The following is a 27,652-nucleotide window of genomic DNA, read 5'->3' on the forward strand; positions in this document are numbered from 1 at the left end:
TTCTTTTTTTTTATATATTTATTTATTTGCTTATTATGTACACCGTATTCTTTCTTCAGTCCAGAAGAGGGCACCAGGCCTCATTACAGATGGTTGTGAGCCACCATGTGGTTGCTAGGAATTGAACTCAGGACCTTTGGAAGAACAGGCAATGCTCTTAACCGCTGAGCCATCTCTCCAGCCCTCCTCTCAACTCGTTTTCATGACAGCACCACAAAAGCAGTTCAAAAACAAACAAGCAAACACAAATATTCAAATCTGCAGAAAAAATTTAATTGAGATCTAAAATCTGAACAAAAAAATTGAACTTCAGAAAACATTCACATGGACACATGGAATTCCGTTTTCTTTCCTAATATGTTAACAATCTAACAAAACAAACAAACAAAAAAAAAAACCACGAAACAACAAAAAGTGACCCTTAAAACTGCTGTCCAGTCTGCCTGCAGTTACGTGTTCAGTTCCCATGCCCTACTGAGGTACGGCCTGCACACTTTGGCAAAGTCATCAGTTACAAAAGAAAACGAAAACCAACCACGCAATCACAGTCTTCAGTATAGGCTGTAACTAAAGAAATTCATCAAGGAAACCATTCATCCCGTTAGAAAAAAAATAAACTCCCATAATTTTCAGTTGCTGAGTTAAAAACAATATAAGAACTGGTTGCTACACCTCAAGCCTCCACGAAACCCAGCCAGCGAGTACCCAGTGGCCAGGCTTCCAAGATAGGCATTGGACAGTTCAGTGCTGATGGCAGTGGAAGGGGCGGTGAGCTGAGGGTGCATGGTCAGCTTCGCCTCAGCCAGTGTGCCCTGACTTGAGGTCACAGCCAAGTCCCGCTGAAGGAGTGTCAGTTAGGCCCCAAAGGCACCCATGAGGATGGCAACGCAAGGGCTGAGGCTGGCCCAGGGTTTCCTTCAGGTCTTCTGTGAATGCCTGAGGCATGGCTGCCAGGGAGATATGCCTGGTCTTTTCAAAGATGGTTGCAGAGTTGTTCTAGGCAGCTGCTCTCGAGGTGAGAACTGACAACATGGCACTGAGGTTGGTGCGGGCTCAACAGTTTCCAAACCCATCTCCAAAAAAGAAAAAGGCAGGGTTCTTTTTCCCTTCTCTTGGAGACTTACAGACATATTAAAAAAAGAAAAAAAAAAAAAAAGGAGAGAGAAAAAAATAGAAATGAAAGACAGATGTCCAACTGGTAGCCAGAACACAGTGTTCCTGGTTAACTGGCGATCAAGGCAGACGGGTCACCAGGGCAGATGTGGAAGGAAGGACAACACCTTCAAGCTAAGCCCACTAAGAACTTAAAGCAGGATCGAGGGCCTGGGTCGCGGCATCACCGGCCGCTGCCATAGCCAGGGAAGAGCTGGTTGAGAATGGTCTGCAAAGGCTGATTCACCCGGGTTGGGGAGCTGTGGTCCAGGTCGCAGCGACAGGCTGGGCAGCTGAACACCTCGGCCCGGAAGGACCTGTCCAGGCAGTCCTGCATGAGACATAGGCAGGGTGAAGGGGGCAACTGGGAGCAGCCACGCAGGCATTCAGGGCTCCCTTCTGACCCTCATGTGCCCACTCAAGACTGAGTTCCTTCCTGGTAGTCCCTGGCACTGTCCTAGAGGGGGTTAGTGTATGGGAGCCTGGGTCTCTATAAAGAATAAGGCTGAGAGAACAGCCATGATACCCCAAGAGTGCAGGCAGTGGGTCCAAGCACCCGCCTCCTCACCTTGCAGACATTGTGCAGACACACGGTGGTGACAGGCCGGAACACCAGCTCCTGGCAGCAGATGCACTGGAAAGCCTCATTCACCTTGCTCAGAAAGACCTGGTACTGCAGAGCGGGCATGGAAGGGCACACTTCCATCATCTCATCCCACCACAAGACAGAAACCCCAGCCCCATTTGAGCCTCAGGGAAGACTGAGGACACTGTGGTATGAGGCAGAAGGCCTCAGGCAGCACAGGGTGGTGGCCCTGTGTGGCCGACCCAGCCCAGACCTGAACTTTCCGCCATGAAGGCATAAACAAGGCCTGCACTGACTGTCTGGGGTGGTGGCTTCATTGCAGCAGACCCTGAATGAGCCAGGGAAGCTAGCCTCAGTCATCCTCACAGGGCCCCTGCTGTGCACACTCTGCTTTAAGGGGTTCTCATCAACACACCATCCACTCCTGGGACACACTTATGCCAAGCTCAGCAGGAGCTAAGTGACAGCTGCACACCTAGGCCACAGTGGCACAGAGGCAGCCCACATGAGCCCGATGATGGCCGGCCACTGGAGAAGGTAGTCTAACAGGACCATTGCTCAAGCAGAGAAGGGAAAGGATTCTGATATCCACTGCAGCCAGCACAGATGAACCTCAGTGACGTGAGCCATCACACAAACACAGAGCTGCCAGGTCCCACTCCCAGGAGGTCCCTGAAGTCATCAGACCACAGAAGAGGAGAAATGGTAAATGCCAGAAGCTAATTAATGTTAAAACGGGACAGAATCTCAGTGTGGGACATGGGAAGCTCCAGAGGGAACGGGCTATGTGAGGGTATATTGGAGTGCTGCCGCAGGCTAGGACATCGACTCTGACCCTGCTTGCCCACAGGAAGGTCATAGGATGGGGCCCCGTGGCTCACCGGCCCCCCCTGAAGCGAACTCAGCACGTCGTCCCACAGCTTGGCATTGCTCTTGTCCTCCTTGATGAGGTTGGCCTGCTCGACAGGGAGCGTGAAGGGCTCCAGTTTGCTCTTCTTGGATACACGTGTGTTAGTGGCCTGGCCTGGGGGGTGGGGACACAGAACAAGGTCTGTGAGAAGCTAATGAACACTTCAGACATGTGGGATAAACAGGAAGGGAAGCCAGGATGGACAGGCACCCACCTGTGGGCTTCCGCTTGCACGAGCCTGTCTTAGAGGGTGTTGATTCCTGCTCCAAGGCCTTGGCTGGGCGCTTCTTGCTCTTCTCTTTGCTAGCCAAGGCCTCCAAGTAGCCTTCAGGGTACTGAAAGGAGAGGTTGTGGACAAAAGTCAGGACCCAGCCCATCCTGCAGGGTCAGTGTCCTCACCTAGCAAGCTCTTGGGTACCCGAGGGCATGACTGGACAAGCATGAGGGCCAGGTGTGGCAGGGCTGGGATCTTTCCCACATGGCCCCCCTGTAAGCCAGCCGGGGACATGTGGGGAAGATCCCTACCCAAAACAAGAGCCAGGGCTAACAGCACACTCCTGTCACCCCGCACTAGAGGTCAAGAGAGGGTCAGGAGGTCAAAAGTCATCCTGGGCTATGTAACAACTTCAAGGCTAACCTGGGCTACATAAAGCCAGGTGTGGTGGCACCCCATCTGTGTGACACAGCACCTAGGAAACTGAAGCAGGACTGTTGAGTTACAGGCCAGTCATGAGAGTGAGATCTTCAAAAACCACAGAAAAACTAAGCTTACCAGTCCTACCACTGACACTGTTCCCAGCCCTTTAGCCCACAAACATGCACACGTTCTGCACATCCTGCTGTACCACCTGGGGACAGAAGCCATCATGTCCCATGGGTCCTCGATAGGATACAAGCATGACTAGAGCCCCAGGGCAAACATCCACCCACCACGTGGATATGAAATGCTCTGGCTGCAAAGAGGTGAGGCGGCTGCAGAGGATTCGCATCCTTACCTGCCCACCCCAACTGCCTGCTTTCTATCAGTTCTGGTAGCTTCTTTCTGCTGATGCTGGAGGGGTCACAGGTCAGAGGTTGGTGTGGCTGGTTGGATGTGTCACCTGTGTGCCCTCAGCCTCTCATAACCTCAACGTTTCTGATTTTTCAGTGTATAGTGTACGGCCTCCGAGTGTCTGCACCAGGTGTGTGCAGTGCCTGCAGAGGCAGACAGGCTCCGGGACTGGAGTTACACATGCTGGGAGTGTGTACAGAGGGACTGAAGCTGTGTGTGTGTGTGTGTGTGTGTGTGTGTGTGTGTGTGTGTGTGTGTGTGTGTGTGCAGTACCTGTGGAGGCCAGGACTGTTACATGTGCTGAATTGCCATGTGGGTGCTAGATATCAAACCGGGGTCCTCTACAAGAGCAGCCAGTGATATTAACTGAACCATCTCTCTTCGTCCCCGTATTTGAGTTTCTTGAGGCAGGATCTCAGAACCCCTCCCTGATCCTGATTTATGTTTGACTGGAACAGAATGAAGGCTTTGTATAGAAGAATGCTCTACCCACTGAGCTGCAGAACGAGCCCTGGTTTTGTTCAGAGAGGCTTGCTAAGCCTTCTATGCCAGGCTAGTCTCAGCCTTCTGAGGACCTGACTGGTAGTTGATTTGGAGGAGAAAGGGACCCTGGGAAGTCTGGGGCCTGGAACATCACGATGGGCAATAAGCTTCATAGAAAACAACCTCAGAGAGGGAGAGCTGGAGCCCCTGACCTCCAGGCCACACACCTGCATAGTGAGCCCCAGCTGCCGCATGCGGTCCTTGCCCTCCCGGGTCCAGGGCCCAGGCTCCGTGTCATCCCGTCGCAGGAGGTAGCGCCACACGAGGAAGCCGGATTTGCCCTTTTCTGGCCAGTACTTCACCACCTGTGGAAAGAACAGCGTGGCTGGTGTCATGTGGCGCAGGAAGTTCAGGGACACGGGCAGGACACAGGCAGGTGCTCACGACCCACCTTGTAGATGCCATCGTAGCGATTGCCCTCTGCAGGCGCGTACTTGCTGTGTTTCCCACCCTTCATGTTGCGGACGACGCGCACTGGCTTCCCCTGGCGCCAGTCCTTGGCCTCTGCCCCATTCTCACTGATTTTGGAGTTGCAGTTTAGCGCCAGAGCCCTTTGGGGAAGATGACACGAGGGAAGTCACACCCTGGCACCCACAGATACACAGACCTCATCACCATAGGATACCAGGACAAGATCACTGGCATAGGCCAAAAGCTGCTGTCTGATCTAACAGTCCCCACAAGGCACGCAGGTTTCCCAGAGGCTGGAGAGCAGGTGTTCTTGCAGAGCTCACAACCATCGCTGACTCCAGACCCAGGGGATCCAGCGCCCTCTCCTGGCCTCCGTGGGCACTGCACCCAAGTAGCACACAAGATTGCAGGCAACATACTCACTCATACACATGAAATAATTCTTTAAATGTCCCCAAGAAGGCCTTGTGTTGAGGGCAGAGCTACAGGAAGTGTAACTTTTAAGGCACAGGGCCTGGCAGCACTGCAGGTGCTAGAATAGGACTGTAGGACTCCAGTGCCCTCTCCATTCTCCTGCCCTGCTCAAGTGCCACACACGGCTGCCTTGTGTTGCCCCCTAGTGGAAGCCTCAAGACAAAGGCTCAACCAAGCACAGCACAACCCAGATGTATAGACCAGCCAGAAAACCTTGCCCCTAAGCTAATAGTCTCAGGATGTTACAGTAGCAAAAGCTGTCCTGTCTATAAACTGGGGGATGGGGGGGGGGTGTGTGTTTGGTTTTGTTTTTTTTTTAAGACAGGCTTTCTCTATGTAACAACCCTGGCTGTCCTGGAACTAGCTCTTGTAGACTAGGCTAGCCTCAAATTTAAAGATCCACCTGTCTCTGCCTCTGCTGGGATTAAAGGCGCTACCACCCAGGGGTTTATTACTTCAACAGAAATCTTCCTTATAGGCTCACATTTTCAGGATTTGTTACAGTAACAAAACCTTTCCCTTCTAAACCACTGAGCTGGATGTTCTGATACAATAACCATGCGCTGAGCTGAGCTACACCCTGGCTGTGCAGCAGAGCAGAATGCAGGACCCTGCCCAGGATGTCCCCTCCACACTGAGATGGAAGTGACACCCCTGGCTAGGACTGTGGCCATGTGAGGCAAACCTGTGCCCTTATCACCTGCTGCCATATGAGGCATGTGGGGCCCCCACCCTCCACAGAATGCCAAGCTTCCACACACCTGTTGGTGTTGGTAAGCTTCTGGTCAGAGGACTGTCCTGCAGTACGCTTGTTGCCTGAGAGGTCCCGGCCACCGCTCCCTGTGTACGTGAAGGAGTTGCCGTTGTCCTGCAATGGGGAAGAAGGGCTGCGTGAGCCCTCGACAGTGAGATTGGGGCAGGGGTGAAGAGTGAGGGGCAGTGGCACACAGCAAGCCCAGAAGATGCGGAGGCACGGTGCCCCCATAACAGAAAGAGAACAAGTACAGTTCTTTGAAATGCCACTAAGACCTGTTCCAACACGAAGGGTCCTTGAAGGCAATGAGCAGTGACACGAGCCAGACACAGGGACAGATGTCACAGGGCCCCATGCCCTGGAACCCCAAAACTGTCAAGCCCACAGAAAGAGAGAGGACAGCATGTGCCGGAGAAAGGCTGAGACACTGGTGGTCAAGTGTCTCAGGGGACAGAGGCTCAGTGGGAGGAAGATGCAAAGTTCTGGAGGTAGAGGCAGAGAAGTACCTGACACCATCGCCATGCTGCTGGGCTTGGGGTGCCTCCTAGGTCAAGAAGAGTCAGGCTGCCCTCCACCAGTGGGTGCGGAATGTTCGCCGCACCCTGTAATTTCCCACCTTCCCTTCTAATTAGCAGCCATTATACCCCAAAAGATAGCCTGCAACGAGAAGCCAGCCCAGCTCCTGTCGCCCTCACCACACTCAGCTAAGGCATCCTCAGAGTTGATTTTTCTTTCCTTATAAAATTGAAAGACTTATTTTTGTGCTTATAGGTAACAGCTCATGACATCTCCAGCAGAAATGAGCCACACGTGTTGTCACTCTTGCTGTCTGGGGACACTGTTAGGTCCAACAAGAGTGACTAGAACAAGCTGGCAGCATGACCTGGCAGCTCTGGCCAGCACTGAGGGCAGGCAACAGCGGGAGACTGGACAGAATGACAGAGCTGGGTGCAACTCCTGAGGGATCAGTCATGGTGGATGGCGTGTGAGAGCCAGAGTGGGAGGCCATGGGGGGCGGGGGTTGAAGGGGGCGCAGTGCTCACCACATCATCCTCGTAGCCACCAGCCAGCACCAATGAGTAAGCACCATCATTACTCCGCCCATGAATGCCCGCCACATGCGGCCGATGCACACCAGACTCACTGACCTGTGAACACCGCCAAAAGACCCATTCCATCTTCTGGGAACTGTGACCCTGTCTAGACCCCAGGATGACAGTCCCTGACAAGAACACACTGGCCCAATGGCTGAGTCCAGCTACCATAAAAGAGCTGGCTGTGACAGGGATAAAGGATCATGCTGCAACCCAGCATCCCCCCCAAGCAGGCAGCCTCCTGAACCCCACTCAGCAGCATTTCCTGCCCCCAACCACATCTAAGACACAAACTCGAAAGATGTCTGGAACCCGTGACATCAGCAGATACCTGGACTCTGAAGCGCCACATGGTGCCTACAGGGACGCCAGGGATGGGCCCGAAGTGGTTGGCGGGCACAATGGTACACTCTCTGGTGCGGCCCACACAGGCCATGCCCTGCCATGTGGAGAGGGCTGTGTAAGCACTGGGAGTGCAGAACAGGGACAGGAACAAAACAGAATGTGTGTGCCTCACCTTGCCCCAGTCCCGACGGGAGGATGACGTGGCTGATGCCATCTTCGCCTTCTTCTTGCTTTGCTTCAGCTTCTCGCCTGCTTGCACCACCTCGCTGGAGTCGGTCCGGCAGCTGGGGCAGTACCTGGGACAACAAGAATGTCACCTGTATATGGCCCGATACCCAAGCGCAAAAGACAGATGGAGTCCTTCCCCAGACACCTTACACAGGCCAGAGACAGGGGACACAGCCCATGTGGCTGTTCAGATATAAGGTCGCTAGAGCTGAATCAAATCGGAAACTTGGGTTCCCAGGCAGCAGTGGACATGCTCCAGCATCTGCAGCCATGGGCAGCTGGAGGCACAGAGTTAAATTCCAGCTGGGCCATCCTTACAGAATCCCTGCCAATGTTCTGTAGGACATGGGTTTCCTCAGCCTTCTGCTAAAAGCACTGCCTGAGAAGGCCAGTGAAATAATCAGTGGGTAGAGGCTTGCCACCAAGCCTCAGGACTTGCATTTAATCCCCCCAGGTCTAGAGTGGAGAGAACTGACTCCCAAGAGTTGTTTCCTAATCGCCACACATACACAAATAAAACTAACAGTTATTTTAAGAACCCCCACAGAGAGCACCCCTTTCCCAGGGAGGCAGAAGCAGGTGGATCTCTGTGAGTTCCAGGTCAGCCTGGTCTACAGAGTGAGTTCCAGGACAGTCGGGGCTACTCAGTGAGACCCTGTCTCAAGGATATCAAATCAAAACAAGAATAACAACGAAAAGCAAATCGCAATGCTGGGTAAGGGAATGGGCACGAGTCACCTGATAGCGCTCACCTCCCCCTCTGCCAGAGCCTCGGGTGTCCTGACCCGCACAGGCTCAGGCAGCCACACCACTGCCAGGAACACAAGTCCCCAAGTGCAGCCAGAGTGGGACAGGGCACCCAGTGCCAGGTCTGAGGTACACAAGCTAGTCCCTCGATGCACTAGCACAGCTTTCTCTCCTAAGCCTGCAGCCAAGCAGGCAGGCAGCAGGCCCCAGCCCCGAGCTCTCACACATAACAGCCACACCAGCATTTGATTCAAGCTCTGGGATTTACATTCAGGAAAGTGGAACCACGCAATAGGCTGAGAGCCACTTCCCAGCCTGTCTTAAGTTCCCTTCTGGGCAGTCCAGGGGACCCCATAAGTCCGCCACTCACCACTCAGGCTCAGGGGGGACGCAAGTAAGCTGTGGCTGCAGGCAGTACAGGTGGAAGGCCATGTCACACTCATCACATAACACCTGCTTCTCAGGAGCCTCACGCCCACCGCATACGTGGCAGGCACACTTGCGACACAGTTTGTTCTCGTCGTCCTTGCAGTATTGGCAGGACGGGCCACTCTTCCCTGTTTTCCGGAGGGGAGGAGGGGCTGCAGCAGGCCACCATGCCACCTGGGCCTGCCAACCCCCACCCAGGCATGCTCAGGGCCCGACCAGTACTCACGCTGCGAGGGGTTCCCAATCAAGGGGCTCCTCTCATTAGGGAGCTCAATCTTAAAGACTTCATCCACGAACATGAGCCGGCAGTTGTTGAGCTGAGAATCGTTTCTGCAGAACATCCCCAAACATTAGAACACTGTGGGGCTGAGCCTGTCTGAAGACAGGCTTTCAGATTTACTGTGGAGGGTGAGGCAGGACGACAGCAGCAAGCCCAGGTAAGCTCCTCCCATTGGTTTCTGCATGTGTTTCTGTAATGTGGGCACTCCTATGCCACACGCAGGTCAGAGCACCCTCACTGTCCATCCTCCATGTCTGCCTACACATGTCACGTGTCGGGACATCCAGGACGTCCTACGGCACTGCTAGCTAGCAATACAGACAGGCTTTATGTGGCTTCTGGAGACGTTCACATAGCACTGAGTCAAGAGAATAAGAGCTGGTGCCCTAAGTGAGGAAAACACCCTCGGCCCCTTGGAGGTTCCCAGGCACACGCAAAGCTCCAGGCCTCCTAGAACCACTCAGGCCCACACCCTCATGTATGGAACATCATGAACACACATAAAGAAGCCTCCAGAAAGCCGAGTCTGAGGGCTACGGAGCTAGCTGTGTCTAGGGATGGACAGTGTTAGGATAAGGGAGGATAGCAGATCCCTGTCCAGGCAGGCCACTCACAAGAGCATGACGTTGCCATACAGCTCCCGCGCCGTCCTGGTCTGCCGCTTCCTACAGATCTCAACGTCATACCAGAAGCCGCGCTTCCTGGGGTAGTCCACATTGTAGTTGGCCATTACCACCTGGCCCACTTCCAGGTCCTCCCATGGGATCACAGTGCGGGCACGGGCACGGACATCCTTGGCTTTGACGACCTCCACTCCACTCTCCGGGTAGCTACAAGCAAAGGCCCAAACTCAGATACCCGAGGCCACCACATGCTATCCCTAAACAGGCCCAGAAGTGGTAGCATGGGGAGCCATATTCTGGGTGACCATGGCCATATATGCTGGTGGGCCAGGTATGTAGAACATGTAGACAGATGTGACTCACAAAATGACCTGATCCCCATCCCAGCAACCAGGGAGACGGCAATTTGTAAGGAAGGCTCTTTGCAGTGAGGTAGGCCTGATGCAGTAGGAACAGCTCTGGGCTCTCAGGAGAGAAGTGAGGTGGCCATGCGCCCAGGACTGCCAAGTCAGGGCAGGAGGGTTGACCTGGGGACCAAGACTGGGAAGCTATGGGTAGGGATAAGCGAGTGTTTCTCCACACACACGTATAGAGTGTATATACACATGGATGTGTGTGGAGGCGTATAGACTAAGATACCACAGTGCCCCAGAAGTGAGTATTCCACACAGAGTGCTCCCCAACCCAGAGCAAGGCACACTCTCTGGGCATCTGTGAGCTACAATCACTTTCAGGTTCATCACAGAACTTAGCTCAGCAAGCATCTTCCACAAAGGATTTCAATAAAGTCAATAAATATTTGACTAAATGGCTTGTCAACAACAAGCAGGGGTCCACAAATGATCCCAGAGCTAGAACATGAAAATCTCGACAAGATCTCAGTTAATACACTGGGATCTTCACTATCTACTGTCTTAGGGAACCATCCATGAGCAACCCAAAGCCATGAACAGAAATGACAGCACCTCTCCCTCTAGTGAAGGGCTGACACCAGAAACCCAGCATGACCAGAATGAAGCAGAGTTCACCAAGTGCACCCTCCACCTATGGGATGCTGGCCTTACAAAAAAGTTCTGCGGCCTCCCCAGGCCAGGAGGGGCCCCCAGACCCAGGGAAAAGATGTATATGGCTTAGCTGTCTGCCTGAGGTCCCTCAGCTCCACCCGCGTCATCAGGAGGAACCTGGACCTGAGATGCCCTGTTGGTCCAGGGACTGAAACCAAAGACCCTCCTGAGAAGGCTGGGACCAAGGACATTCAAGAGATCTTCATGTCCTCGCAGACTGAACAAAAACTGATCAAGGGATCCTACGGTTGGAGGGCCCTTCATCTAGTCTCAAGTGGAAACAGGGCGCCAAGGATGAGCCTTCCAAGGCTTCCCCACCCCTGTCCCCTGGCAGCAGTCACTCAGGGAATACAAAACAGGGGCTGTGGACAGCGCTGGAGACAGGACCAAGCTGGCAATGGCACTCACTCATCATATTTGATATGGTACATGATGTCATCCTCCGGAGTCATGCTGGCACTGGAGCTGCAGGGCTCCTCCTGGGACGGGGCTCTCTTCTGCACCTGGACCACCTGGGCCTCAAACCATGCACCCAAGGTATTGTCACGCACGTCCACGTACTCATCAACCTACAGGAAGCAAGGAGGCTCAGGGACCTGGCAGCAGGGCAGGACCAAGGTCGAGGATTTGGGTAGTGGGGCAAGAATCACAGGGCCACACACCAGGGAAGCGTATCTGTGCCCAGTTATGCCTAAAGGTCTCACTATTCCAGGTTAGCCCCACAAGCACAAGGGCGCTGCCTCAGCCCCCAGAGCACAGGGATGGTGAGTGTGAGCTGCCACGCTCCAGCTGGGAGTAAGCCTCAGCGCTGTGGACATCAGATGGTACTGGACAATTCTGAACGGCACTCAGCCAACAACACCCTCTGCTGCCAGAAATTTCTGCTCTGATGGCTGCAACTATCTCCAGAGGTTTGATGACAGACCGCAAATAAACAGGGACCACAAGCGGTCCTAGGGCTCCAGGTGCTGAGCCACATCCTAAGCCTCCATACTCCAGACCGGGACCTCCCATGCAACTCCGGGTCCTGGATAAGAAGCTGTGCCTCCACACCACAGGTCAAACACCAACAGGTGGAGTCAGAGCGATGTGCTCACAGAGGGCAGAGGATGGCCCTCATGGGGCACTGGGCAGCCTCGAACACAGGCTGGGATTCCTACAGAGGCTCAACCTCCAGTTTGTCAAATGCATTTCAATCTTGATGCAACTCACTGAAAAGAGTTCAAAATGTCAGCTCCTATGCCTTGTAGCTATGAGAGCTACAAGTACTGCCTATAGTGGGTCACCAAAGAGTCCCAAGAGACCTGTGTGGCTGTCAGTGTAGTAAGGGGCAGGGAGGCTAAGGCACTGACAGGGTTGAGGGCAAATCCAGAAAGCCACTGTCACATGTCCACACAGCCACCTCACCTTGTACAGTCCCAGTTCTGTGTCCTCCCACACAGTCTTGTCGTCCCCTTCAGCCGCCCCTTCGCCATGCGTGGACGACTTGTCGGACTCGCTCTGACCCACTCCATAGCCAGAGTCAGAGTCTGAGAGCTCCGAATCCCGTTCCTTCGAACTGGAAGGCAGTGCCAGACTCTGGCGCACCAGCAGCTGGATTGTGTCATTGAGGCGCACGTCATAATCAAAGAGTGTGTGGCCGTCCTCCATCTGTGGGGAAACCCAAAACAGACTGTCTTCTCTGAAGGCCTGGCACAGGGAGGGGCAGATGGGAATACATGGCTAGCTGAAGCCCTGTCCCAGGATGAGGCAGGCACACACAGAGGACTGGCAGCACCCAGACGGCCGCAGGCATAAGCAGCACAGTCCCTCCACACTGTAGATGTCTATGGGTCCTCCTTCCAGGGAGACCTGCTGAACTAATGTCCTCCTTCTGGCACCTCCCAAAGGCTGGGAAGGCAGGCAGAAGGGCCATTAAGCCAGTTTACATATTGCTAGGTGGTATTGCCCGAGAGAGAGCTTCTGTCATCGAGGTAGGTACACTGACCAGCACATTGTAGGGACCAAGAAGGTTCACAGGGACAGACTGTGAAGCCCATGTCCCATTGTGTCCAGGGGCAACCAGACGGGACCCACAGCAGTCTCCAGAATCCTTTCTAAAGCTTTCCACCAATCTCCCCCAGGCTGCTCAGTCATTCATGGCGCCACAGTATTCCCTACCACATCATCTCTCACCATGGACTCCTTCCCCACTGTAGGCCAGAGGCACCTCCCGTGACAGTCACATCTACTGGAAGGGGCTCCCTTAGGGATGGAGTCACCTAGTGCCTTACAAATGGAAGGGGAGGTAAGCCGGGTGGTGGCACTGCTCGCCCTTAATCCCAGCACTCAGGAGGCAGAAGCAGGCAGATCTCCATGAGTTCGAGGCCAGCCTGGTCTACAGAATGAGTTCCAGGATAGGCTCCAAAGCTACACAGAGAAACCCCCTCTCAGAAAAAGTTTAAAAAAAAACGGGGGGGGGGGCGCTGGAGAGATGGCTCAGCGGTTAAAAGCACTGTCTGCTCTTCCAAAGGTCCTGAGTTCAATTCCCAGCAATCACATGGTGGCTCACAACCATCTGTAATGAGGTCTGCTGCCCTCTTCTGGCCTGAAGGCACACACACAGACAGAATATTGCATACATAATAGATAAATAAATATTAAAAAAAAAAGAATAGGGGTTTAGTCCCTTCCAGGGACCCTATTGTCATGCAAAGAGCTCTTGGGGTTGCTTTGGAGTCCTCAGATCCCTGGGGACTAGCGGGGAGGGCAGGCCCAGTGACCTACTATGATAACTGAGAATAGGTTGGGAATCCTAGTGTGGAACAGGACTGTGGGAGCAGGAATGTGTCGAGATGGGGGCACCATACAAAATGTCTTCTCTTTAGAACTCTGTGCATGCAGCAACAGGGCTCCCGGGAACAAGGAGGACGCCATGGGGGAGAGATAAGACTCTAGGGGAACAAGACTCTGCGGGAACACGGGCGACTCCGTGGGAACAGGGGATTCCGCGGAAATAGGGGGGACTCCACGGGAATGGGAGGACTCCGTGGGAACAGGGGAGACCCTGCGGGAAAGGGACGACCCTGCGGGAAAGGGACGACCCAGCAGGAACGGGGTGGGGGGGGGTCCTCCAGGGAACAGGTGGGACTCAGCGGGAACAGGTGGGACTCACGGGAAAGGAACTCTGCGGGAAAGGAACTCCACATGCTGGAGGGGACTCCGGAACAGACAGCTTGGGAGATAAGTGGTCAGCAGTCTGCTCTGAACACATGCTTACATTGAGGCCAGCACCCACAGGTCACCATGTCACCCAACACAGGAACTTCTGCACCACAAGCCACACTTGGGGAATCCCGAGAAGGGAAAAGGGGCTGGGGAGAAGGCACTTGCCTTGCCCAGTATATAAAGTCCTTCCACAGATGGACAAGCACTGCCGCATGCCATCCACAGAATGCAACACTGCTCAGGCATCAACAGGACCACGGCTCAGGAAGCAACTGAGGCCACCTGACATCCATGTGCACACAATGCATTTAGGCTGCTCACATGCACATGCCCAAAGGTTTCAAATACAAAGCAAACCCAGGGGCTGGTGGTCAGCGCTGGGACGGCCAGGAGGTAGGGTCAGGAGGGTGGGTAACCAGACCATACAACCCACCAGGCTGCCCCACCATAGTAACAGCCCCCACTCAACAAGCAGGGCAGGATATGGCTGGGCCTGGCTCGGGGCAGACTCACCCAGCAACTCCTAACTCACAAGGCCGGTTGGGCAGCTTCTGGCTGCTGTTTCAGGAACTATCAGGCCAGTAGAAGCCTGCACTGGCATGTGACTAGGGCAAGGGGTGGGAGTAGTGTCCCCAACCATATCCCACTTGAGTGAGGTCACCCTTAGGGCCATCTGTCACCGGTGACAGGACACTCTAAGAGCATAAAGTAAAGGTCCAGCTCCCTCCCACTCAACGACCTCAACAATAACTGAATCCAGCACTGAGTCACACACACCTCCTTCTAATTTCTAAGACTGAAAATGACTCAGCCGTAGGGGCTGAGTGTGCACCGGTGTGCACAAGGCCCTGGGCCTCCATCCCCAGCACTACATAAACCAGGCGCTCACACGTGCTGTCATCCCTTTCCACGAGCAAACAAGTACTTCAGGGTTATCCTTAGCTCCATAGATCTGACTGCAGCCCGGGCTATGTGAGACCCTTCATCCAAGTAAACAAAGGTCGACCCATGAGGGAGCACTCCCTCACCCTGTGAGCCTGATGCTGACTTCCACCTAGAGCCCACAGTAAAAGGTAAGAGCTGACTCTCGATACCATCCTCTGAGCCCCACATAGTACAGCATATACACACACAATCAACAAACTAAAAAAGTTCAACAAATAACATGTTCCGACAAAGCAGCAGCTACCCTGCCTCAGTCTCCTGAATAACTAGGGAACGAACGTTCAAGATGGCCCTGGTGGCTTTTGTCCATTCTTGGGAGGTCTGCTGTTGTGCCTCCAATGAAGGGGGTAGGGGACTTGCCTTACTTGGCTTGTCACATGATCCTGGGTGACGCAAGTTAATCTTGCAAGGAAATGGCTCTGGGGCCACAGTCTGAGTCGGGCCTTGGTCCAGCTACTCTGTTCGTGACTTTTTTTTTTTTTTTTTTTTTTGGAGGGAACAAGGCTTCACTTTGCCATGACCCAGACTGACCCTGGACTCCACAGGTAGAGAAGACTGGCCCAGTGCTGGAATGACACATTTGCTGGGTACTGGACTGGGTGGACTCCAGGCTTTGTGCATGCCAGGCAAGCGCTGGACCAACACTCTCAGCATAGCTGACATCAATCACCCATGAAACCAGCAGATATGAAGGGAAAGGAAAGTACCCCAAAGGACTCCGGGGTGATATCTGGAGACTGAACAGTGGGGACCTGGTGTGAGAACCCTTGGCTGATTTTTGGTGCCTCCATCACCGAGTCAGGACCTGCTGAACCCTAACACATCACCATATACAGTGACAACCCGCCACCCATGCTTGCTGTTCGGGACATGAGAGTTAGCTGTCCCTGAACAGAGAGGAGCAAGGAACTTAAGCCACATTAAAGTCTGCTCGTGCTCGGCATATTTCCACGGGTGGTTTTAAGAAAACAAAAATCGGTCTACCAGACACATCTCACTTTTCCCTGGCAGGAACAATACCCAGCATACCCTCCCACTTACCCACCACCCTGCTCAGAGATAAGAAGGGGCCAAGCACACACCAACTCCCTGACACCAGCCGCTCCTTTTAGCTTTGAAGTCAGGCCACAAGAAATAAGAAGAAAGCCAGGGCACCGTGAACCTTCCATAAGAACGACCTACTTGCATTGTTTCTGTTGCCGTCAGCCACCACAGAAGCGGCCTTTCCCAGCCCCTTGCTCCCTCCCCATGGCCTGCTGTGTCCCCAGTAGCCACTGCAGCTGCCTCAGAAACCAGAAGCCATCAACTGCTCCCTGACAAAGCGGCAGCATGAAGGGAGCTAGGAAAAGGGATCAGGCAGTAGCATGGGCTTCGGTTTGGTCAACCTTAAGAGGCAGAGGCAGGTGGTTCTAAGTTCAGGGCCAGCCTAGGCTACGTGAAACCCTGTCTCTCAATAAAAACGTAACACTGCTCAGGGAGAACCTGAACAATCATTCCCACCAGCTGGGATGGTCCCAGGAGGAAGCAAACCCAGTGACTTGACAAAAGGCAGAGGTGCCAGCAGAAAGCCAAGGGGATGGTGTGGAATCTCTGCAGTGGGTGAGGCTACTGAAGTTTGTCTTTCAGACCCGATGTAAATTTGTCCAGCTATAGTTTCCAGGAGAGACACACCGCTAAACCCACACATAGGGAATGGAACGAAATGAGCCATCATGACAGGCAATCAGACATGGTTTCCACACACCATCCAGCTGCGCCAAGGAAACCCCATGACTGGGGGCAGGGAGGCACAGCCAAACTGCCATAACCAGGGCACAGCCAGTTAAAGAAATGAACCTGGACACCAGAGGGCGGCAGTGCCCTGCCCAGCCACAAAGGCGGTACAGGTTGTGAAATAGGGACTTCAGATCTACTTAGGACCGTTCGCCACTGGCTGAAGGCACACACCCTACACCAGAGATCCCAATGTTGGCACACGCTACTCACAGCACCGCAAGACACCAATTAGAAAAAAAAAGGCCCAGCCAGGTGCCAATGATAACCAGTCCCAAGCGTGGGCAGCTAGGCTATAAAGATGACCATTTTGAAGGCCAGAGAGCTGGACAGAAAGGGGGTAGAGAGGTGCAACAACAAGGGGCTAACCACTAGCCCATTTCCCCATTAAGCCTAATCTAATGAAATTTCTAATTCGTGAGTGAAATGGATCCACGGGAGGTTTAATGTCTCATGGGAGCAAGCTGTGGGCTATCACAGTGGTTTTCAAAAGGAAAATCTGGTCCCCTCTCACTGCTAGCACGTGAAGCTGTTGGAGAAACTTTAATCTGCAACCCCCTAGAACCCTCTGTTGACCACTTCAAGTTTTTTCCTCAAGAAAAATGATTTAGAAGACTTTAAAGGATAGCTAAAAAGGTAGCAAGTTTTGCAGCACAGAAATCAGCCTTTGTTCACCCTTCCCCCCAGCATCTGAAGCAACCAACAAGGGGAGTAGGCAGGTTGCCTGGAACAAAGATCGGCGGGTGGATGGAAAGCTGAGGTGGCCACTTTACCTGTTTCCCCCTGTAAAAGAGTCTCTGCAGTTGGGGTTCCACGTGAAACATCTCCGCAATCTTTTTTCTCAGCTCCTGCACTTTGGTCAACCTAGACAGGGAGTCCACGGTGCGTGTCTCCTTCCCATCCATGGTTCGGACCTGAATCCACATGGTGCCGATACACTGGAGGGATAGAGAGGAGGACTGGTGTCAGTGTGGACGGCCTGCAGGCAGGAAGTGGGGGGTCCCTCGCTCCAGCAGCTTTTTTTACATCTGACTGAGCAAGAAGAAACTCCCAGGATCAACCTCCTGGCGTCCTGGCCCCTCTACTCAGCCAGACTGCACCTTGGAGGACCAGGTGGCATAAATTAGGTGCTTAATATTTTAATGACCAGTGAGTGGGGACACTTGAGCGTGGACCGCCAAAGATATACTGGGTGGTCCAAGACAATCCGCCACGTCTTCCAAGACGGGGAAGCAAAAAAAAAAAAAAAGTAATACCCGTGGCGAGAGAAAGGCCTGCCTGGTCAGGCAGAGTGGTCACAGGTACTCATTCATTCATTCACCCATTCATTCATTCATTCCACAGTAACGGGAACTCGCCAACTCCGAAACGGACCAGAACTTCTCAAGTCCCGGGAGGGGGAACTCGGTCACAAAAGTCAAGACCCCCCACCCCCGACACCACTCGATTCTCCCCCCGGAGTTCCGGGCCGGTGCCCCCCGCGCGCGTGCGCGGACTAGCCCCCCCCCGCCGTGGCCATGGCAACCGGCAGTCCCGGGCCGGTTACCCCCGGGCGCGCGCTCTTGTCTAGAAACTCACCTGGGCCCCACACGCGGCTGACTACCCTGACCAAATCCCGGGATACCGACCCTGGACTCTTGGGACGGCGCTTTAAAGACCCCCGAGGCCCGGAGCCCACGCCCACACCCTCAGCTGCCGCCCAAGTCGGACCCCCGGAGCCGCGCCATTTAAGTTCCGCCCTTCCAGAGAGCCCGCTGCTGATTGGCTCCTCCAGAGTTGTATGCCCCGCCCACCTCGCACACAATTGGCCGAAATGGACTCGGAGAAGCCAGGGCGCGCGAAACCCGACTCAGGCGCGACAATTGAATGGGGGGGGGGGGGGGTGTGCGAGCGTCCGCGCGCAGGCGCGGAGCCGCGTGTACTCCCCTGCTGTACCCCACGCGTTTCCCGCGGACTCAGCGGCACCCGGGAGGGTAAAAAATCGGGTGCAGCATGGAGGACGCCCCTCAAGTTACCCCTCAACGGACGGAGAAGCACGCATGCGCGGTGGCTCTCTGCCGTACCCAGAGCCACGCGCGGGAGAATTTTGCCAAGTTTTGGGGTGTAATCGTGTTTGCGGGGCCAGAGATGGGGATCGAACATGGAGGATACAATTCGGATTCCCCTTACACTCGGTGCGGAAGTACGCGTGGGCAATGGCTCTCTGCAAATCTCATCCCACGCGCGGGAAAATTTGCAAAGTCCTCCCCAACCCCCACCGCAACGTTGTGCGGCTAGCCAGGCAGGAGGTTCACCACGTAAGACTGGAAGACCTCGGATCCCCTGAAGTAAGCCCAGTGGCCACGCGTGAAAAGTACTCTGCAGTTTTGAGCTGCGCCGGGCCATGCCACTGTGTGCGCACAGCCCGCTCTCCCACTCACCTCTCCCGTGGCGGCAATCCGGACTGTACTCAGGCCTGGAGTGCCTGCTCCTGGTTAAGGCTCTGGGGTTGGGTTGACCGAGGAGGAAGCCGCGTGCGTGGCAGAGGACCTGAATGAGCCCGGGAGCGCGCGATCCTTCCAGCTGCTAGGAGTTTCTTTTTTTTCCCGCGAAAACTCAGGGCGTTTTCAGAAATGTCCAAAGGCTGCTGCGAGAAACTCTGCCACCCTAATGGGTGGAGGGGGCGGGCTCTTGATTCCTGATTGGCTCTCGCTGTGGCGGGAAGCGAGAAAGACAGTGGGGGCGTCCCCACGGCTGAGTATCTACCCCACCGCCGGCTCCGCCCAGCAGGCTATGCCCAGTTTACCAAGAAGGCCCAGGTCCCCTGGCATGCATAGGAATCCTCGGAGGGATGCCCCCCCTAGAGATACCCCTGACCTCAGTACATGCCCTTTCCCCCTCGACTGGACACATTTTGACCTCTCAAATCTAAGACCCTAATTTTTGGCCACATACCCCAGAAGAACTTGAGGGGTGCGTCCCCTCCAGACATTCTGCACCCCATATCCTGAGCATCCCCAGGCGCATTAAGTAACACCAGGGCGCTGCTAGTGACTCCCTCACCCCATGCTACCCATCCACAGGGCTTCTTTTCCGCCTGGTTTTCCCCACCTTCTGCAAGCTGTCCAGGCAGGCAGCGCCTCCCTGTCCCCTCCGCCTAGGCCTGCTCCATTCTGACCATCCTTGGCAGGCACTGGGCATCACAGGAGAGCTGCGGGGTCCAGCCCTTCGCTCCAGCATTTGGGGTTTCTGGCAAACCAAATTCTGGTTTAGGGTACCAAACAAGAAAATTAATAAGTCTTAGAAAACAATTCCAAGTACAACCACAAGCCATGAAGTGACCAGCGGCCACGTGGTGGCTGGGACGGAGGCACTTCCGTCTGGGAACAAGGACACATAGGGTGTGGAGAAGGCTTAGGGTAGGGGTGCCAGAGGAGGCCCCTGGGCTGGGCAAAAAACAGGTAAGACTTCAGAGGCCATGGGAAGGACGTTGTCCATTGCCTTCTCTACCTTGGAGGTCCTTAGCAGAAAGACTTCCAATTTTTGTTTAACTGTTTTTGTTTTTAGAAACAGGGTCTCACATAGCCCAGGCTAGCCTCCAACTTGCTCTGCAGTCAAAGATGACTTTAACTCCAGAGCCTCCACCATCCTAATTCTGGACTAACAGAGGTACACTACCACACCTGGCCCATTTTGGAGGGCTCATACAAGGTCGTCCCTCCAAAGATGTTTGAAGTGTCTCCCTGTGACCCCAACAATATCCAAGCCCTCATCTCTAAGATCTGGGGAAAGGGCCTTCCCCAGTGAGGTAGGCTTTGTAAGTGGCCAGGGATTTCCCATACTGCATAGCCTAGCGGCACACACCTGGCACCCTAGCACTGGGCCAGTAGGCGCAGGAGGACCAGGAATTCAAAGTCATCTTCACTTACATGGCAAATCCCAAGCCAGTCTGGACTATTTGAGACCCTGTCTCAAAAATGCAAACAATAAAATAATTAACATTAAAAACCAGAGCATACAAGGTGGCTTCAGTACCTGCTGCCAAGCCGGATGACTTGAGTTCAATCACTGGACACAAATAGTTGGAGAAACTGGTTTCCATGAGTTCCAACCTTCACATGCACGTGGCCACACACATATAAGTAAATAAATAAGTAAATAATTTAAATGTTTATTTAAATAATAAAACAGGGAGACATGATGCCACTGTCTACAAAAGAAATCACACAAGGCAAGGCAAGACAGACCACAAACAATGAACAGGATCTTCTCATGGAGCATCAGGACCTGTAGCTCGGGCTTCAGTGTCCTCTCACTACATGCCCCAGACTGATCACAAACTTGGCAATCCTCCTGCCTCACAAGTGCTGGGATTAAAGGCATAAATCCCCAAGCCTTCTGGCTTATTTTACTTCAAACTTCACACAAAGTTGTCAAGTCTAGCTTTGAACTCTTTTGAGCTTCCTGCCTTGGCATCCTAAGTTGATGTGGTGACAGGCTGGAGGGTTTTGGCTTTCTATAATGTCCTAGGAAGGAAGAATCAGGACTGGGGAGCGATGGTCCCAGAGACCACAGCAGCAGGATCAGGAGTTCAAGGTCATCCTTGGATACAGAAAGAGCTCAAGGCCAGGCTAGGCTAGCAGAGAACCTGTCTTCCTTCCCAGAACTCTGGGTGTAGTGATGTCACAGAGGTCACCACAGTTGAGGAGCCCAGGGGGAGCTGGGTGGCACTCGGGGGAGGGGAAGGATGTGTCTCCCCCCGCCCAACCTCCCATGTCTGTGGTGAAGTCCATCGAGGTAGCGCTGCCCAAAGATGCAGTCTACCTGGCCGGCTCAAACATAGACGGACAGGTGGTCCTCACCCTCAACAGTACCCTCGTGGACCCTGTTGTGAAAGTGGAGCTCGTCGGTAGGGGTTACGTTGAATGGAACGAAGAAATTGGACAGACCCGTGATTATAGCAGAGATGTTATTTGCAATAATAAGGCAGATTACGTACATAAAACAAAGACATTCCCAATAAAAGGTAAGGATGCAGCCAGCAGCCAGGGGCAGAAAAGTAAACACATCTGCTAGTCAATCAATAATCCCTTGGGAGTATCATGACACAGATTGGAGATAGGTAGAGGGAAGTCAGGTTAATCATGACCATTGTGAAAATGCGAAGACGTGGGAACCAATCAGGACAGAGACACCCAAAATGACCTCTTGGAAGGTAATATATTCAGTCCCACAATGGCTGTGAGAGGCCCTCTAAGAAATCATTCCTGTCAGCTTTCATGAACATCTCCCTCTGGTACTAAGTCTCAAGGAGACCCAGAAAAGGGGTCCTGAAGGTCACTTGGAAGGAGGGGAAGACAGCATGCTCAGGACAAAGTCCTCAGTCCTACCAGTCCAGCTCTGGCATATGTAATTGTTATGGCTCAGACGGAAAGGTATCCTGGCAGTCAGGAGCCAAGGAATACCACAAAGTCACACTGCACAACAAGCCTCACATAAGAGACTGGGAGGAAAGAAGGCAGGTTTATACAGAGTTTCTTGGGGCTTTCCAGGGTGGGGATTGGTAGGATTTCAAGTCCAGAGCTTAGGCTGTTTCACTCTGTAGGGCAGGGGCTGGGTACAGCCATTGGGGCAGTTAGAGTGTTCTGTGGGTGGGACCTGGCGATGGGAAGTCTAAGGTTCCCCACATCACTTCACCTAAGCATCCTGGGGACTCTGTTTCCTTCCCAAACTGTGTTACTAGGTTGTTGTGGGTATTCATAGGGTTTCCAAATTTGGGATTTGGTTTGGTTTGATTTGGTTTTTAGAGACAAAATCTTACTATGTGGTCCTGACTGTCCTGGAACTTGCTCTATAGATCAGGCTTGCTTCAAACTTAAAGAGATCCTCCTGCCTCTGCCTCCCAAGTGCTGGGGTTAAAAGTGTACTCCAGGGCTGGAAAGATGGCTCAGAGGTTAAGAGCACTGGCTGCTCTTCCAGAGGTTCTGAGTTCTATTCCCAACAACCACACGGTGGCTCACAACCATCTATAATGAAATCTGATGCCCTCTTTTAGCATGCAGATATACATGCAGATACAACACTGTATACATAATAAATCTTTTAAAAAAAGAGTGTGTGGGGGCTGGAGAGATGGCTCAGAGGTTAAGGATGTGCTGACTGTTCTTCTAGGGGTCCTGAGTTCAATTCCCAGCAACCACATGGTGGCTCACAACCATCTACAATGAGATCTGGTGCCCTCTTCTGGCCTGCAGACATACATGAAGGCAGCACACTGTATTGTATACATAATAAATAAAATCTTTAAAAAAATAAAATAAAAAATAAAAAAATAAAAAAAGAGTGTGCTTAGGGGGAAGATGGGGGGCAAGAGAAAGGGAGGGAGGGGGAACTGGGGCCAGTAAGTAAAATTTGAAGAAAAAAAAAAAGCATGTTCCATCATGCCCTGGTTTTGTTTTGTAATATTTTTATATTTCTTTTTTATATGCATGAATATTTTGCCTGTGTATCTTTCTAAACATCATGTATGTACATGGTTCCCCAGATCAGAAGAGAACATCAGACCCCAGGAACTGGAGTTGCAGCTGGTGTTACTGCCATATGGGCACTGGGAACTGACCCTGATCTTCTGTGAGAGCAGCCAGTGCTCTAACCGCTGAGCCATCTCCAGCACCTTGTTTTGATTTTAAGAAACTGTTTTACATTTGGACGGTAGTGGTACATCCCTTTAATCTCAGCCCTTGGGAGGTACAGGCAGGCAGAGCCTGTGAGTTTGAGGTCAGCCTGGTCTACAAGAGCTAGTTACAGGACAGACATCAAAGCTACAGAAAAACTCTGTACCACTAAGCCGAGTGTCAGGAAGTGTTTTCTTCATTAAAAGAGTTAACATTTAACTGAGCACAGTGACACTTTGGAGGCTGAGGCAGGAAGACAGCTGAACATTTGGGGCCAGCCTATGGCACAGAATGCTGGGTTCCATTCCCAGCATCATGTTACCTGCGTGTGGTGGTGCACATCAGTCATCTTGGCACTGGAGAGAGAGGCAGAAGGGTCAGGAGAGCAGGTCATCCTACACAGTGACCTCCAGGTCAGTCAAAGCTCACCCTGACAGACCAACACAAAACCCTGTGGCTCATCAGCTACTTAGGCATTTATTGAGCACCTACTGTTTTCCAAATGTGTGCTAAGTGCTGAGCCTACAACCCTGAATTCAACAAATAGTGCTTCTGATGTCTCGGAAATTGCTCAGGACAGGTAGCCATGAAGAGGTTTAGAGATGGACACGCCTTTAATCCCAGTACTCAGGAGGCAGAGGCAGAAGGATCTTTGAGTTTGAGGCGTGCCTGGTCTACACAGAGAGACACTATCTCAAAACGGGGTGGGGGGTAAGGCTTGAAGGGTCAATGCGAGGGCTCATCAGGCAAGGGCTTCTTTGCCAAACCTGGAGCACAGGCACACACACAAAGAAGCAGGTAAATAGAAACGTAATAGCTGAGCAGTCGTGGTGTACACCTTTTATCCCAGCACCCACGAAGTAGAGACAGGTGGATCTCTTGAGTTTGGGGTCAGCTTAGTCAACAGAGCGAGTCCCAGGACAGCCATGGTTACACAAAGAAAGCCTGTCTCAAAAAACCGAAAAGAAAAGAAAAATAAGTTCACAGAAAAGGAGGCAAGGTAGGAGGGCCCATGTCAATCAATAAAAACATGAGGATGTTAGTCAGTGGTTAGCCCCAGCCCCAGTGCTGCCACCAGACAAGGCTATGGAAGGTTCTCACGCACGGCCTCGGTGTGTTTTGCTTACAGATAATTGGTTAAGGGCAGGCAGCCACACCTTTGACTTCTGGAAGGTTCTCACGCACGGCCTCGGTGTCTTTGCTCACAGATAACTGGCTAAGGGCAGGCAGCCACACCTTTGACTTCCATTTCAACTTACCTCCCAGGCTCCCGTCCACGTTCAACAGCAAGATCGGCCACGTCTCCTACTTTGTGCAGGCCCTGTGCATGGGCCGGGAGCATATCCTGGCCAAGAAGAGGCTGTACTTGCTAGTCCAAGGGATTTCTGAATTCCGTCAGCGGAACCTAATTCAGGTACCCAGGAGATGGGAGCAGGAAGGGTAGGACTGCCTAGCCAGGTTTCTGAATGATTTCACAACAGGTGGCTTGCGGGAGTCAGTAATAGATAGGGCTTAGCAGGTAAAAGTGATTGTTGCCAAGCTTGATGACCTAAGTTTGATTTCCAGGACCCTTCTGAAGAGAGAAGGAAAGAACCTACTCCTGCAAGTTGCCCCTGACCTCCCCATGCATGCTGAAACCCGGGCTCTCCCAACGAGCCTTATACATACACACACACAATAATTGATAAATAATAATAATAATAATAATGAAAAAAGTAACTCAGAAACCAAAGCAGGAGCCTAGTAGGTGGGGTGAATCTCAATTTTGTGATTTTACATCCTGTGATATTTGACACTGGGACATTTTGCAAATGAGTGACTGTTGGGAGTCATTCCAGGCTTACGGTTCATAATAGAGCTCCCTACCAGCACCCCCAAACCTCCTAAAAGTCAAGTGAGGGTATTTGAAAAAAAGAGTCCAGATGGAAATGGCTGCTGCACCGTGGAAGCTTCTGGCAGAGCCAGGAGGCCCAACACCCGACAGGGCCCAGGATGCTTGCAGGGAACAAGCCAGTCCTTCCTTAGTGCTGCTGAGAGACTCGTCAGCAGGCCCAGACTTCATGGCCCAGGTGACACTGTGGTAGGAGCCTGGGCCTGGCTTAGACCAGTGATACAGTCCCAACATAGAGGTTGTCACCTCTGCAGTGAAGGACACTTGTGATCCAGCCAAGCATAGGGGAGATGCCCCCTGGGTGCCCTTGGATGGGTCAGGCACCCTTTCTGGGGCTTGCATGAGGACTAAAGGTGACTCATCAGCAAGTGGGGGTATAGCCTGTGCAAAGGCCCTGGGGCTGCCCAGAGCCCAGTGTGGAGGCGTGGCGAGGAAGCCCACCTGTAAACCCTAGCTTTGTCTCACTTTCGGCGGCGGGTTCCCTGAGGCCTGCAGAGGCCCTCTTGCACCCGTGAAGTTGAAGTTTTTAACAGAGGAGGGGCTTGAAGGGAATCTCTTGGCCTTGGTGTAGCAGGCAGAGAGAAATGGCCCCTTGCTGAGAAGTGGGGGTGAGAGATGCAGGGGTCAGAGGTTGAGAGTGGAAGGTGATGTCAGAAGGTCAAAGGTTGGTAGACCTACAAGACCCTACAAGAATAGTTTGTTAACCTGATTGTACTTTTCTTTTTCCTTCTTTTTAACATTTATTTACCTTGGTGAAGGGGTCCACAGCAAGTGTATGGGCCTCAGAGAATGGCCTGTGGGAGTCAGTTCTTTCCTTTCACCATGTGGGGCCTCGAAATTGAACTCAGGTCTTCAGGCCTGGTGGCAGGTGCCTTTGCCCTTTGAGCCACCTGGGAGCTGCCACCCCACCACAGGGCCTGTATCATTCAAGTCCCATGACCTCTGACACAAAGTTGCAAAAATCAATTTAGCATGAACTGGGTGTAACAATTACATCCTGGCACTTGAAAGATTTAGGCAGGAGGATGATGGTGCCTTAGAGGCCAACCTCAGTTACTCAGTGAGACCCCGTCTCAGTGACGATGATGACCATGATTATAATAGTGATAACAGAAATAAAGCAACAGCGTAAATTCAGACAGGAAATCATTGTACAAATGCATGGAATGTGGAACTAAAGCCCGGTGTCAACTCAAAACGCTTAGGGTTTCGAGTGAGCTGAGACATCCAGCTTTCAAAGTGGACAAACTCTTAAACACTCCAAGAAGTATTCTTGTTTTTGAGACAGACAGGGTTTCTCTGTGCAGCCCTGGCAGTCCTGGAACTCGCTCTGTAGACCAGACTGGCCTCAGTCTCACAGAGATCCACCTGCCTCTGCCTCCTGAGTGCTGGGATTAAAGGTGTGTCCCCACCGCTAGCTTTGTCCTGTACATTTTAAAAGTCTCATTCTATAACCCTGGCTGTCCCTTCTGTGGCCCAGGCTAGCCTTGAACCAACCATCTTTCAATCTGAGCCTCCTGGTGCTCCATGGTCCCTAGGGCTGGAGACACAAGTCAGGGAGACAGAAATGTGGGTCTCAAGTCCCCCCACAGTCCCTCACAGCCTGCATGAGCTGCAGCAATAGGTCCTCAGCAGGTCTATCCTCTTCCTTTATAGAACCCCATATTGGTGGAAGCGGAGAAGAAGGTATCTTACAGCTGCTGTAGCCAGGGCTGGGTGAGCCTGCAGGTGCAGATGGGCAAGAACACCTTCGTGCCAGGTGAGAAGGTGACATTCACGACGGAGATCCGCAACAACACGGGCAAGTATATCAAGACGGTGGTGTTCGCTCTCTACGCCCACGTGCAGTACGAGGGCTTCACGCCCAATGCTGAGCGGCGCCGGCGGGCGGACAGCAGTGAGCTGCTGCGGCAGGTGGCCAACGCTCGCATCCCAGCTTTCAACAGCACCACAGTGGTCAGTGCCTTCACCCTGCCACTGGTATTGTCCGTGAGCAATGGCTCCCAGGAGAACGAGATCATGCGAACAAGCTATGAGCTTATAGTCACTATCCACCTCCCCTGGTCCTTGTCCACCGTCAAAGCCCGGCTCCCCATCATCATCACCAGCAGGAGAGAAGACCTGGACAACTGCCCCCAGGTGGTTGAGTCACCAAACGAGGATCAACTTGTTTGAATGTCCAAACTTTAATATTAAAAACCTATTGTAACTCTAAGTGAGTTGATTGTCTGCTGGGCCTGGGGCTGGCAGGGCACGTACAATACCCTGGGCTCTATCCCAGATACCACACAATCCTGGTGTGATGGCGTGTACCTGCCACCTGGCATCCAGGAGCTGGAGGAACCTCTGATACCTAGCGAGCTCCAGGCTAGCCTGGGTTATGTGAGACCCAGTCTGAAGGCAACAGAGGTGTCTCTTAAGTCTTGCCAGAGCAGTCACTGTGGGCCAAGTTCCCATGGGTTAAGTATCTACCTCTAAACAGAGATCTCCAA

The 27,652-nt window shown here is 52.9% G+C and overlaps 2 protein-coding genes across 6 annotated transcripts; one reads left to right on the plus strand and one right to left on the minus strand.

Annotated features, from left to right (window-relative positions):
• Positions 1-251: 251 nt before the first annotated feature.
• Uhrf1 (ubiquitin like with PHD and ring finger domains 1) lies at positions 252-19,261 on the minus strand. Of its 5 annotated transcripts, none has more exons than XM_087909281.1 (17): positions 19,037-19,261; positions 17,390-17,554; positions 12,099-12,341; positions 11,100-11,260; positions 9,619-9,834; positions 8,951-9,054; positions 8,666-8,852; positions 7,493-7,616; positions 7,307-7,414; positions 6,925-7,029; positions 5,889-5,995; positions 4,634-4,793; positions 4,410-4,547; positions 2,863-2,983; positions 2,620-2,789; positions 1,721-1,825; positions 252-1,483 (listed from the first exon to the last, which is right to left on the minus strand). In XM_087909281.1, exons 2-17 carry the CDS (start codon positions 17,540-17,542, stop codon positions 1,337-1,339), a joined length of 2,349 nt encoding a protein of 782 aa, XP_087765407.1. In that variant the 5' UTR covers positions 17,543-17,554; positions 19,037-19,261; the 3' UTR covers positions 252-1,336. The 5 variants fall into 5 exon arrangements, with proteins under 5 accessions (XP_087765407.1, XP_087765405.1, XP_087765409.1 ...); XM_087909279.1 differs by having other exon boundaries at positions 8,666-8,876; positions 19,037-19,260; XM_087909283.1 differs by having other exon boundaries at positions 2,620-2,762; positions 19,037-19,259.
• A 2,014-nt stretch (positions 19,262-21,275) lies between these two features.
• On the plus strand, positions 21,276-27,375 carry Arrdc5 (arrestin domain containing 5). The gene is made up of 3 exons (XM_048427473.3): positions 21,276-21,621; positions 24,478-24,683; positions 26,817-27,375. Exons 1-3 carry the CDS (start codon positions 21,276-21,278, stop codon positions 27,333-27,335), a joined length of 1,071 nt encoding a protein of 356 aa, XP_048283430.2. The 3' UTR covers positions 27,336-27,375.
• Positions 27,376-27,652: the final 277 nt, after the last annotated feature.

This window comes from Myodes glareolus, chromosome 8, assembly GCF_982192425.1.
Source record: "Myodes glareolus chromosome 8, mMyoGla1.1, whole genome shotgun sequence".
NCBI lineage: Eukaryota > Metazoa > Chordata > Mammalia > Rodentia > Cricetidae > Myodes > Myodes glareolus.